The sequence below is a fragment of the Cavia porcellus genome, unplaced genomic scaffold (genome assembly GCF_034190915.1).
Source record: "Cavia porcellus strain 051 isolate PalLab524CR breed Dunkin Hartley unplaced genomic scaffold, mCavPor4.1 scaffold_6, whole genome shotgun sequence".
In the NCBI taxonomy this organism is placed as follows: Eukaryota; Metazoa; Chordata; class Mammalia; order Rodentia; family Caviidae; genus Cavia; species Cavia porcellus.
This window is the reverse complement of record NW_026947489.1, coordinates 97,772,777-97,785,137: the sequence shown is the minus strand read 5'-3', so window position 1 is coordinate 97,785,137 and position 12,361 is coordinate 97,772,777. Positions and strand designations below refer to the sequence as shown.

The following is a 12,361-nucleotide window of genomic DNA, read 5'->3' as shown; positions in this document are numbered from 1 at the left end:
TGCTTCTTTCCCATCCTTGGTGAGAACACGAAAGGGCTTACCATGGAGAACTGTGCTGCAGCTGTGGGAAACTCCTAGAGCCCAAAACAAGCTCTCACCAGGCTCAGCTAGCATCTGTGCCCGTCTCTCGTTCCCTCCCAAGATGACTGGTTCAGCAAATCTTCAGTCCCCTGGAGAGCAACTGCATGCAGGCAGGCAATTCCCGGACCTTGGGCTGCCACCTATAATAGCCAGGGAAATCCTGCAGGGTCCATGGCCAGCTCCTGAAGGCAGCCTGGGCTTTGGGGGAGTGGAAGTGACCTGAGCCACCACTCCTGCAGCCAGGCACCAAGGCAGGCAGGAGAATGAATGACAGGGGTGAACACAATGTCCCTGGCCACATCTAGCTCACCTGTGCAAATGCCAGAACGATGCAACCACCTAAAGGACATCCTGGACATGTTGAGGAGATCAGTAGCCCTGGAGGTTCAAACAGGGGTTAGGGAGGAATTTTATTCCAAAACACTGCCTGAGACTAGATCCTCAAGTGCTCTCCCTAAAATCTGGCAGACATACTGGGTCCTACCTGGGCCTGGGTTAAAATTATAATTATGATGTTAACAAACAGATGCACACGCCTGTCCCTTCTGACAACTTCAATACCATTGTTTAAAATTGCTCAGGCCCTGGGTCCCTGTAAGAAAGGCAAGCTGGAATCACTTGACCACAGAATTCCCAAGCTGCGCCGCTGGTGCATCCCTGGGTAGCCAGTACTCTACAGATAACCCCATCTCACCTCAGGGGACCGCAGTCCTCTCAACAGACTGCAGAGTGCCAGGCCATTGTGCCACTTACACAGGTGACTTTTCTGAACCACGAGTGGGCTGAGGGCTGGGCTGAGGGCTGGTCACACTCTCAGACTGCAACCTGGGGCAGGATTCTCCTAACACAGGCCATCCCTCCTCCCCGACGCGCATGCTGGGAGCAGCAGCTGGGTAGAGTTGCCGTGCCCCTGCATACACGGAATAATTATGTGTGAAACTGAAACTGTGGCCAAGCCTGCAAAAACCACTGGCATGTTTCCACAGAGAAAACAGCTACCGATGGCTGCTCTGTGGGCCGAGTACTGCCTCCTGGGGAGTTCTTTTCTTTTTTGAGGGATGCCACCGCATCCAATTATGGAATCGCCCCCATCCCTACCCCTTTCATCTGTTATGGCAACATCAAGCCATGTTTAAGACAGAGGGTGTTTTATTTTAAAATTCAAAAGGATCAGGAGCTAAAAAAGCAGCAGTATTCTCTGTCCAGAGAGCTTTGGTATCTATCTACTTTCCCCACTTTAAATGGCTGGAAAGTCACTCAAAACCTCCAATGCCCCTCTTGGTAGTAAAGAAAAACTACCATAACAACAAACTTGGAAACACACACATACATTCCCCAACAGAACTGGCCTCCTGCCTTCTGTTTTAAACACACATCACGAGTCAAAATGAATTAAACACCAATCCAGTTTGCAATGGCCCGTCACTAACCCACTTCACTGGAATGAACCAGCGGCCTGTGGGTTGGCAGGGTGCCCACCGCAGCCCCGCGCTGTCCCAGATCGGAGCGCAGGCCGCCTGCCAAAGCAGCCTGCGCGGGAGTCCACGGCTGGCAGCTCCCGGACTGCACCGCGGTGCAGAAGTGGCCACCGCGAGCAGCCGCCAACACCCAGCCACAGCCCAGGAGCCAGGCCTCTGTCCCCGCCGTGCCTGAAGGCAATCAAGTGACCAGGAACTGTCATCAGGACTTTTCACAGTTGAACACAGTAGGGGTGAGAGCCAACATGGGGATTTCCCAAGAAAAAACCCACCCAGGCCACTTGTGAAAGAACATAGCCACCAAGAAACAGGAAAAGTGTCAAGTTATTATTTTAATCTGTACATCACATTTTTGTTTGTTATTTTGCAAACCATTACACTTTTACTTAAATTAACATTTTCTTACAAAATATTCATTTCAGTTTTCAAACAACATCCTATAAAGACAAAAATAAAATTTTATTTTGGCAAATGTCATGAAGTTGATACTGGCAGCATATGGAGTTAGTTAAAAATAGACCACAACTTCTAAGTATATTCAAGATTCTTTTTTTTTTCTGAGCATAGTCACTGACAAATTTTCATTTAAAGTGTGGCTCCACCCAAAGTTTTCATGTTTTCCTTTTAAACATTGTTTTCTGTACGCAGAACACTGTGGGACAACTGTAAATAAAGGACCACAAACGCTGCACCTGGCTCGGTAGCCTCCTCATTTGGGCTGGAAGTCATGTTAAAGTCGTGCCGCTTGGCCCTACTGGTGACAAGCTCATCAAGGCTGGCAGAGAGCACAACACCAGCTCTCCTGCCACCAGACCCAAGTCCTAGGGACCCCAGGCAGGCAGGTTCCTGTCACGCCTGCTTGGCGGGAAGTTGGTCACAGATTCTCAGGTAGATGCCATCTAGTATAGAGTTTATTGCTATGATACAAAAAGGTGCTTCCGCTCACATTTTCTGTACTTTAAAATGTATTTTTTAATGAAAGTAATAGCTGCTTCTTTCTAAGAAGAGCCCTTTGCAGAGAGAATCTGCTGGGGAGGTTAGGGAGCCCGGAGCTCTCAAACACACAGCTGCCCTGAAACAAAATCAAGGGCCAAGGCACAGACCTGGGTGCCGATCATCAGGTCAGGCTGGGGATGCTACTGTCTGCAGCTGAGGGCCTCGGGAAGGCAATCTCACTGGAGACCCCGACAGCCAGTCCGCCCCTGCCTGTACCCCTACTCCACTCGTCCTGAATCTGTGTGTGCAGCTACCTGCCCTGCACCCTCACCACCCCAGCCATGCAGCCCTTGAAGTGAACAGTATAAAATACATCCCGATTCTGAAATCCAGTGCCAGTATTTTACAGTGTCTATTAAAAGTGCCTTTATCACTTGTAAAATGGAGTCTGCACTGGAACAGGGGTGTGTTGGGGCCCAGCTCCGTGGGGGGACACCTCAGGGCTGGTGTGCTGTCCCTTCCTCCACCAGAACCTGCTCAGCTGCAAGGGATGGTGGGGCCGAGAGGCCAATCTCCTGGGAGGAGCTGGTTCTGCTCGGCCCTGGCTCCAGGCTTCTCTGCACACTGGGTCACGGGCCGGTCACTGCCTGGGCTGGCAAAAAGCACACGAGACAGTGAGAGGCTAGCAGATCCCTGCTCACACCTGGGAAGCGGGCAGTGGCATGGGGCACACAAACGGGATGACAAGTGACAGCAGCAGAGAAGGGCACTAGGGCTATGCGGCCACTGCTGAGGGATCTTGGGACCTTCATCTTCCAGGACTCATGGGCCTCACACTCCCTCTTCTAGGAAGCACAGACACACACTGCCCCCTAAACTGGGTCCCTGTGCACAACAGAGCAAAGGGTTTGGGGGAGACTTCGGTCTCTCGCTATGGTCTTTCCCTTCACTCATTGGATGACTATGGCAAACTTGGCCTCTATGTGCCCCATCTTTCTAACCTAAAAATGGAGCCATCATACTCTGCTCCCTCCCAGTGATGCTGTGAGAGGAACAGGAATGTGGATGAGCCTGAAAAGTGCATTCAAGCCAACTGTGAAGCCACAGGGGCACCAAGTACTAGGAAACACAGCCTCTGTCCTGCCTCTCTGTGTTTGGGTGGTGTCACCCTCTCAGATCTCTAGGGAAAAGTTACATGCCCTGCTTTGGCCTTGGCAGGTCCCTGTGGCCTTCAGGAAGGGCCACAGAAGGATCCCTTAGGGTGTTTTGCTTACAGGCCTGCTCCCTAGCTCCCAAGAATCCGGCCCAGGTAGGCTGTTCTCTTCCTTCCACCGTGGGCTGGCTGGGCCCACTGACTGCTTAAAGCTGGGGTACCCTGGGCTGGAGGACACTGCAGAGATCCTGACCCATCCTACCACTATCTTCTATAGACATCCAGAGTGCCTAGGGGTGTCCTGATGAGTCCACAAGTGGCAATGGAAAGCAAGGGCTCTGGACTCTCACCCATGGGCTCCAAACCTGCCACTTACAAGCCTTGACTCCTGGGGTGAGTCCCTCAGGGTGTCTGAGCTTCATTTCCTCGTCTGTAAAAGGGGGATGGATATCTTCATAAGGTTGTTGTGTGGATCAAAAGAGGTGCTTAGCACAGTGCCTGGCACATGGCAGGTACTGAGCAAGAATAGTCCCAAGCAAATATAAGGGATTGCGGGGGGGGGGGCACCTTGCTAATGCCAGCAACATGGATGCCAAGGCGTCCTGCCTGAGCCTCCCCTGGTCTGGGTGAAGCAATGGGCTCTGCGGCAGTAGGCCCGGGACACACACCTACCTGAGATGGGCCAGATACCGGCCTCCCGGCTCCCTCCCTAGCCCACTGCCTCTTGTGGCCAGAGATGTTCATTCAGGGAGAACCTCGTGGGGTGGTGCCAATTACATCATCCTGGGCTTCTTTTCTCTCTGCCCTAGGGTGCTCAGTGGCAGCAAGGGCAGCCCTTTCCTCGCCCTGACTCCAATGCTGGGAAACCTGGGGTGAGCCCTGGTCCTCATGGACCTCAATTCCATCATCTATTAATTCGGGCCTTTTTTAGTCCCGCAGTTTTTCTCTTTCTTTGGCACAAGCCCACAAAAGCCAAGATTTAATTCTTTCCAACCTCAGGGTCTGCAGCATAGTGTGTGCTGGTCGCTGGGCCACCCAGCTGTCTTGGGAATGACAGAAGGAAGGGTGGGCCCAACAGGGGGTCAGAATCATAGTCTCTGCTGCATTGGGCCAAAAGGACAGTTCCGAAAGAGCTCCAGCTCCTCCACCTTCCTATGCCAGGCCGGTCCCCACAGTAGCTGCTGTGCCTGCAGGAGGAAGCGTGAGTCAGCAGCACTGCAGCCAGCACAGCACAGCACAGCACAGCACAGCACAGCACAACATAGCAGCGGTGGCAGTGGGACAGGAGGGCATGCTGGGTACTAGAGGGCAGTGAGCGGCAGGCACACCAGGCGGGGGCTCCTCTTACTTGGATGGTGTTAGACAAAGGTGTAGTGAAGTCCGTTGCTTAAGGGGGGATAAGGTGGCACCGTCCTGGAGGACAGGGGTGCTTTAAGCGGGAGGAGGGCCAGCTGCTGCGCTAGACGGAGCACACAGGAATTAAGCAGCATGTTAGAGTCATCTGTTCCCCCAATACCCTGAGCCTCACTTGTCAAGACTGGGGGTGCAGATCCTGCTGCCCCCCACAATGACCTGGATCTGGGTGCAGATCATAGAGCCTGGGCTGCCTGTGGTTACTGATCTGTCCAAGACAAAACAGGGGAGCAAGAGCAAGGAAAAGTATGCGAAGCCTTTTCTGAGCTAAGTTGACCCAGGGAGCTAGGAATGTGGTGCTCCATGCTGGGGGTGAGGAGGCGAAGGTGGCAGACCCAAGGTTAGAGCAAGCATGGCAAGATAAGCCCCAGGGCCACGAAGAAGAGGGGTCTGGACAGCTGTCTCCTGTGTCCCTGGCCACACTGCCACAATGACCACTTTTTAGTACACTCAGCATTGCTCGAAAGAAGTGAGGACCTCAGGAATTTCAGAAAGTCGATGTAGGATCAGGGTATGACAAGCTCCTATGGAGACTCCAACCCCTCCCTTGTCACCACTCATTCCTGAGGCTTCCTGACGCTGCAGCAAAGCTCTGCTCTCCATTCCAGACTTCCCAGGGCCATAGCCCTGCAGGCCCCACCACTGTCCACTTCTAGGCCCTTTGGCCAGGGCTGGGGACATCACTGCAGGATCTGTGGCCAGCTCCAGTCCAGAAGGAGCAGGCCTGGCCAGGGACACCACCTAGATGCAGTAGCCTCTGCCTTTAGGGAGAAGCAACACCAAGCGGACTGCAAGGGCACCCAAAGAGGGTAGCGGGTGCAGGGAGGAGCCAGAGTCCCTCTCCTGGCTGAGGGAAAGCAGCCTTTACAACACACGTGCACGTACACACAAGTATGCACACACACGTGCTCCTACCCTAAGATGGTATTTTTTCAAAGTGGCCAGCAAAGCCCTACTTCCCAAGCCCTGTTTTCTGGCACAGGACACTCTGACAAGGTGATCAGTGGCTTTATTTTGGGGACCAAAGCAGAGGTTCCAAGGAGGGCTAGAAGGGCCCCTTTCTGCCTGGCCAGCAAGGCATCCAAGCACCCAGGCCTATTCTTCATAAGAACAAAAACAAGCTCACTGACTCAGGGGCCTGAAACACCTGAAGTGGAAGAACGTCAACACTGCCGGGGGGGGGGGGGTGGACACCACATCCTCATTGGAACACACAGCTGGCCCTCACCTGCCAACTGCCACCAACTCTCTGGCCCTAGGACAGGCCAACCTGGGCCCCAAGGAGCAGGGGGCAGCCCTGGGCCTCAGAGGGGGCACCGTGGCCTTACCTGCCACCTGCTTGCTGCGCTGGGAGGCTTCGGAGGCCAGGGCATAGGAGATGTTAATGATGCGCTCCTGCTCCTGCAGCTGTGAGTCCAGGTCGGCCAGGCTGTTGCGGTCCTGGGCTGCTGAGGGCTGCAGGTTGCACATGCTGCAGAGGTGCAGAGGGCAGCTATGGGTCCTCCCCGCCCCAGGTGAAAGGTAACCCTAGCCTGGTGGTGCTCAACACTTTGTGAACCGGGGGCTTTCTCCTGAAACAGATTCCGGCATCTCCCCACATACCCATGCTCAGGGCTCTGCCCTCCTTTCACAATGCCCACAGGCCTCCAGTTAAGGGATGCAGCTGGAGGCAACCTGAATTCAGACACAAAGTGGCTAACCTAGGTCTGAATGGAAGGCTCATAAACAAGATTTTTTTAAGCTATGGAGACTACTGGAACAGAAGAGCTTCTTCTAGGGCCCCTGCCTAGTGTCCAAGGAAGCGGCAGGCAAAGTCGCTGGCCCCTCAGGCCATGGTCAGAGCCCTGGGCTCTCATCTGAAAGCCTCAATGAAGGAGCACAGACCCAAGGGCTGGGAGGACCATGGCTGAAGCTGATCTTTAATAGGGTCCATTCACTCCATGCTTGCTTCATTTGCCGTACTGGATGGGAAGAACAGTACCCTGCCGTCAGCACAGACTTTGGATCAAGGGGCCCTATGTTAGTATCTGGGGTCTGTATCTCTCACTCACATGAATACGGACTTGCCCTTCCACTGAGTGGGGCTCACCTGCGACTAAGAGAGATGCACAGACCACCCACCCAGCTGGCCTGGCACAAGTCCCATGTGTGGCTAAGATACCACTTAGGGTTAGGGTGTGGGTTGTCACACCTGACAAGCAAGGGCTGACCTTGACCGGGTGAGGATGCTGCGGATCTTCTCGGCTTTGCGGTAACGTGCCTGCAGCTCCTCAAGGCTGGGTGGCTCTTCAGGATCCAGCTCCACGTAGCGCTCGGGGATAGAGACTTTCTCCGGCTTAGATAACTGGGAGGAGACCAGGAGTAGAGGGTGAAGCTCAAATGCTTAGGTCTGGGACCTGCTCCCCTTATCAGACAGGGAACAGAGCCCACAGTGGTAAGGGCACTTGCAAAAATCACAAACCAACCAATTGTGGAACTGGGATTTGAACCTTGGTCCAAGACCAAAGCCCATGTTTGTCCTACTGCACCAGATGGTCTTTTATGGGCCAAGAGAAGGGAAGGGCAGGGCCAAACAATGGCCTGAAAGCTTCAGGAGAAAACTGAATCCTCAGTGCTGCCTTATGGTTGGTCTGTGAGTTCCTCTGTGCCCCACCCACAGGACAGAGGCTTGCTCCCTGGTCCTGCCTGCCGGCTGCTTTTTCTTTTTCCTTTTTGTCTTTTTCTTTTTAATCAGTACCAGGGATCGAACTCACGACCACACACTTGCAAAGCAGGCACTTATGCCACAGAGCTAAACCCCAGCCCACCTGCTGCTTAAGGGACTCTCCTCCTTTTAATCTCCTCAATCCCATTATTTATTCACATTCTCAGCATCTCTGTCTTTCCCTGTCTAAAACAGGGACCTGGCATTTACTAGTGTTTCAGCAAATCCTTCTCCAATGGACGGATGAAAACCATCCTGTCCTAGAAAACCACTTCTGATCTGGACAGGAAGCAGCTATACTGTTATCTTTTACTTTGCAGGACAACCCCACTATCTCACTCATCCTGTGGCAAATTCTGCTTGCTGAAATCTTGCTCAAAGCTAAAAACACTAAAGGCAACTTCTGCACACCAACATTAAAATGGGGTTGGCTAAAGTGTCTAGGAACAAGCTAAATACACTCCCAGGGCAAATCTGGGCTTGAATTTGTCAAGGAAAAAGAAAATGAAAATGGAGTAGCATTGGTTCAAGGCATTTAAAATAAGCACAGTTAATCAGATCTCACACATCTGCAAACGGTCCTTTCCTGGACTGCAGACATGTCTATCTGCAAGCAAGCTGACATTTCAAACATCATTTATCTCTGCTGACCTCTGTACAAAGATCGCCCCAAACTATACTGAGACTCAGACCACATCCAATCCTTTTCTTTGCCAGACATCTCAATTTTTGTGAGAACTAAATCATAGTCCTCAACTTGTGATTAATGCTATTGGCACAGCTGCCGTTTTATAAAACCTCAGAGCATACTTTTAAAATTGTTCGAATCTGTTTGCTTGGACTATAATCCTAATTGGCTCCAAGTATTCTTTGTTCTGGACTAGGTAAATTTCATTCATGGTTGACAGATTAAAACCATACAAGCTTTCACACTTTGCTGAAAGATAGTAAGAAATAAGCACTTCTGTTATTCCCAGTAAGGGCAGATCTGGAGGAAGGAAGTAGATTACATTGTATCAAGAGGGATTTGGGGCACAGATAAGACAGGACTTTTTCCTTGGGCGGATGGACCCAAGGGCATGCTGCCAATGCAGCAACGGAAGCTTCTTTGTGAACCTGAGAAAGCCGAGATTTTTGGGTCTTTCAGGTGCCAAACAGAGTAGGTCAGCCCTGTTAGGCCCTGAAGCCCCAGCTGACTCCAGTCCAGCAACTGCAAATGATGTCTGCTTTCCCTCAAAGTGCTCCTCAGTTCCCAGAGACCCCCATAACCCCTACCCCATCCAGCAAAGTGGACAGCACTGACATAAGCAGCCTGAGTGTGCATATGCCTCTGCTCTGCTCCTGCCCCTTAAACACAGGAGGAAGGCACCGAGAGGCCCAGCTCAAAGCTCTCTGCCAACAGATGGACCTTTAGGGACATTTTATTGAAGTTCTACCTAAATCCACCTTCCATGTGATGAGAACTTTCCTTTCTGGTCAATTCAGGGCAGGCCAGTCCTTAAACAAATATTTCTAGGACATTTATCTCTGCTGACCTCTGTATTACACAGGGTGCTGTGTAATTCAGTCAATAAAGATTTCCTCCTGTATAGGGATACAAAGGCAAACCAAGCAGCCTGCAAGGCATACAAATGTCACAACTCGGGCCACAAGAGACCCCCTGGCAGAGATGGTCTCTTCCCGAGTTCCCTCTTCTTTTGGGTACAGTTACTAGCTTTTGTGGGCCTGCCTTGTTATGACACATGTGTGCCACCAGAGGGCACCAAAACACAGCCCAGAACTGTGCATTGTCTCATGCTGGTCAAGGCTGGAAATTTTACCTTTGATTTTCAAATCTGCCCAGTTATTTTCCCCAAGCCTCAACGTCCAAGTCAGCCTGAGTGGCCAGTCCTTGAGGCTCCCAGGAGAATTTGCTAACAGCAACTTCTAAACCAACAGCCCCACTATGTGCCAGACTTTCCCATCATGGCTAAACCCGCAACATGTTGGGTCATTTACTCCTCACCATTCCGCGCCTTCACTGTTGAGGAAACTGAGGTAAAGAAAAGTTACAACTATAATTTGCCACAACTTCCAGGTATAGATTCTGAAACTTCATCCAAACACTTGGGTTCAAGCTGCTATCCACCCAGTCTCTAGGCTGCAGGGGAGCTGAGCTGGGCATCCCTTAGGCATCCACGGGCATGTTGATCAATCTGGGACCCCAAAGACCAAGCCTCCTGGGGTAATGTGAAGGAAGCCCCTGCCCTCACCTCTCTGCTGATATCCAGGTCATAGTCTTGTGGTTCCAGGTCCAACTCTGTGACAGGCATGGCCTGCACTTTCAACCAGCCATTGTCTTCCTTGTCTTTCCTTTCCCCTTGCATGGCACGTTCCAGCAACTGCAGGTCAAAGTCCTGCTCTCGCTTCCACTGGCAATAGAACAAGAGGGTTAATCGCAGTCACTTCCTGACTGCCGAGAGCTACCCTGATCCCTTTTGGATGGGTCGTGTGGGCATGGGGTCTTTGGAAGGTGGCTCTGTGACCCAGTAGGCAGAAGGTAGGTAATTTAACTTTGCCTGCAATGCACAAGACCTCTGTCCCTTGTACATGGCTTGCTGGGACTATCCTTAGGTCTCAGGTGACTTTAGGCTCACAATGATCCCTAGGGATGCAGAGTACTCAAAGGTCAGAGAGGGTGAACCCAAAACAGAACCGGCTACAGGACTGTAGGGAATGGATTTGCCTTTCCTGCCAACCCGCAGCTGACAGAAGGCTTCCTGGTTCAGGAACCATCCACCTCATGTGCAGAAATGGGAGAAGCTAAGCCCTTCATGGCTGAACAACCAAGGCCCCCTCTTTTGAGGATCCCAACAGATCCCATTCAGGGTGGGAGCACTGCACCCACAATATGGCCAGGGATGTTCAGGAAGGAATAGTCTGGAGACAGTAAAGCAGATAAACTGTTAAGACAATTTCTACACACACACACACACACACACACACACACACACACACACACACACACACAGCTGGGGATATAGCTTCAGCAGCACAGCATCTACCTGACAAGTGTAAGATTATGAATTTGATTCTCAGAAAAAACAATCAAAAATGAAACAGGGGGCTGGGGATTTAGCTCAGCGGCATAAGTACCTGCCTTGCAAGCAGGCGGTCGTGAGTTTGATCCCCGGTACTGATAAAAAAGAAAAAGAAAAAAAACAAAAAAAAAAACAAAAAAAAAACACCACAATTTATCTAAGTGGATAGATTTTTTAAATCAGAAAAAATTGAGCAAAATTGAAATGCTAAATCAAAGAGTTTTAAGAACGTTTCACAGTATCAGTTTTGTAACAGGCATCTCTTCACATGATCTAACCCAATCATTTTAAGATTCAAGCATGACAGTGGTGGCTTCACCCAGGTTCTGTATCTCCATAGGTGTCTGACTGCAGTATAGGTTGGTAAGGATATAACTGGTTCAGAGACTGTCCTGAGTGTGAATAAAGCAGATGCATACCCATCCCACGCCTCCTCTCTCCCACCCCATTCAGTGCACAGAACCTCAAACAGTCAGGACTGTGCTATTGCCCACATCCCTCTCAAAAGCTCAATCCCATTGCCACAGCAGCGTATTTTGCCCATTCACGCACAAGCTCTCCATACTGAGTCCAAATCGATTTAACTGCTTTTGGTTGATGGCTTTCCAATTATAATTTGAAAAGATTAGGCAGCTGAAGATCAAGGATAAATTAATTTAATGATTTACAAAGAAAAATCACATTTTCTTACATGCTCACAAGTGCTCCAAACAGAGACCAGTCCTCATTAAAATCCAGCCTGATTGTTTCCACAGACAGGAAAGTTCACTAGACTCTAAAGTACCCTAGGGAAGAACCACGCCAATCCATTGTTAGTAAGCAACACGTTTATTGGCGCTGATGCAGAGACTTACAAAAGTCTTTTCTTATGAGAGAAATCACAAGGTATTCGGGTTTGGATTTTTAGATAATCTCTACATGAGACATTAGGTTGTAAATTGCCAGTGTTACTCCATATGATGTTTGATTATAAAGTTAAAAAGTTCCCAAGTTTGTAGCTTTTGAAAACATGACCGTCCTGTTTCCTCTCTTCTGGTATCTGAGCTAACAGCTGTAGAAAGGCCTCCTGAATACAAAGTTTATTTTGCTACTCATTCCAGTTATTAAATATAAGAAACACAAGAGGCTTTCTGTAAGAAACTGAGTGATGGGACCAGAGAAATTAAACCAAACAACCTTGGTTGGGTTGAAACCTGTTCAAATATGCCGTATCTGGAATCTGTGTTTACCATCCAGGCATAAGGCATGGGTTTGAATAAACTCTTAATGCCCAGACCTCTGCCAGTGACTGAGGCAGCAGGCTGGCTCAGGCCGCATGGCATCTCTGGGGGCAAGTGAATTGCGAGTCAGTAGTCTTGCGCCAAGGAGGGTAGTGGAAAGGTAAGTCACATCTAAGGGTGCTTGCTAGGCTGGGGAGACAAGAGCTGCTATTACAAGCCTGGTAACGAGCAGCACAGGCCAGTTAGGCAATGTTCAATGCAAACCCAAAGCTTCTGTAAACACAATCAGGCGGGAT

At 50.5% G+C, this 12,361-nt stretch overlaps 1 protein-coding gene across 18 annotated transcripts in view; it reads right to left on the bottom strand.

Annotated features, from left to right (window-relative positions):
* Nucleotides 1–1,873: 1,873 nt before the first annotated feature.
* The window catches only part of Plekha7 (pleckstrin homology domain containing A7), a 211,709-nt gene continuing 201,221 nt past the window's right edge, over nucleotides 1,874–12,361 (bottom strand). For 6 of the 18 annotated variants that reach the window (XM_063251805.1, XM_063251804.1, XM_063251810.1 and 3 more), the window contains 4 exons: nucleotides 10,018–10,176; nucleotides 7,272–7,405; nucleotides 6,390–6,532; nucleotides 1,874–4,078 (listed from right to left, as the gene is read on the bottom strand). In XM_063251805.1, coding sequence (XP_063107875.1) covers nucleotides 3,939–4,078; nucleotides 6,390–6,532; nucleotides 7,272–7,405; nucleotides 10,018–10,176 — 576 coding nt within the window. In that variant the 3' untranslated portion in view covers nucleotides 1,874–3,938. Of the gene's footprint in view, nucleotides 4,836–4,996; nucleotides 5,108–6,389; nucleotides 6,533–7,271; nucleotides 7,406–10,017; nucleotides 10,177–12,361 lie in introns of all 18 variants that reach the window. The other 12 variants (XM_063251806.1, XM_063251814.1, XR_010048398.1 and 9 more) reach the window with 11 other exon arrangements.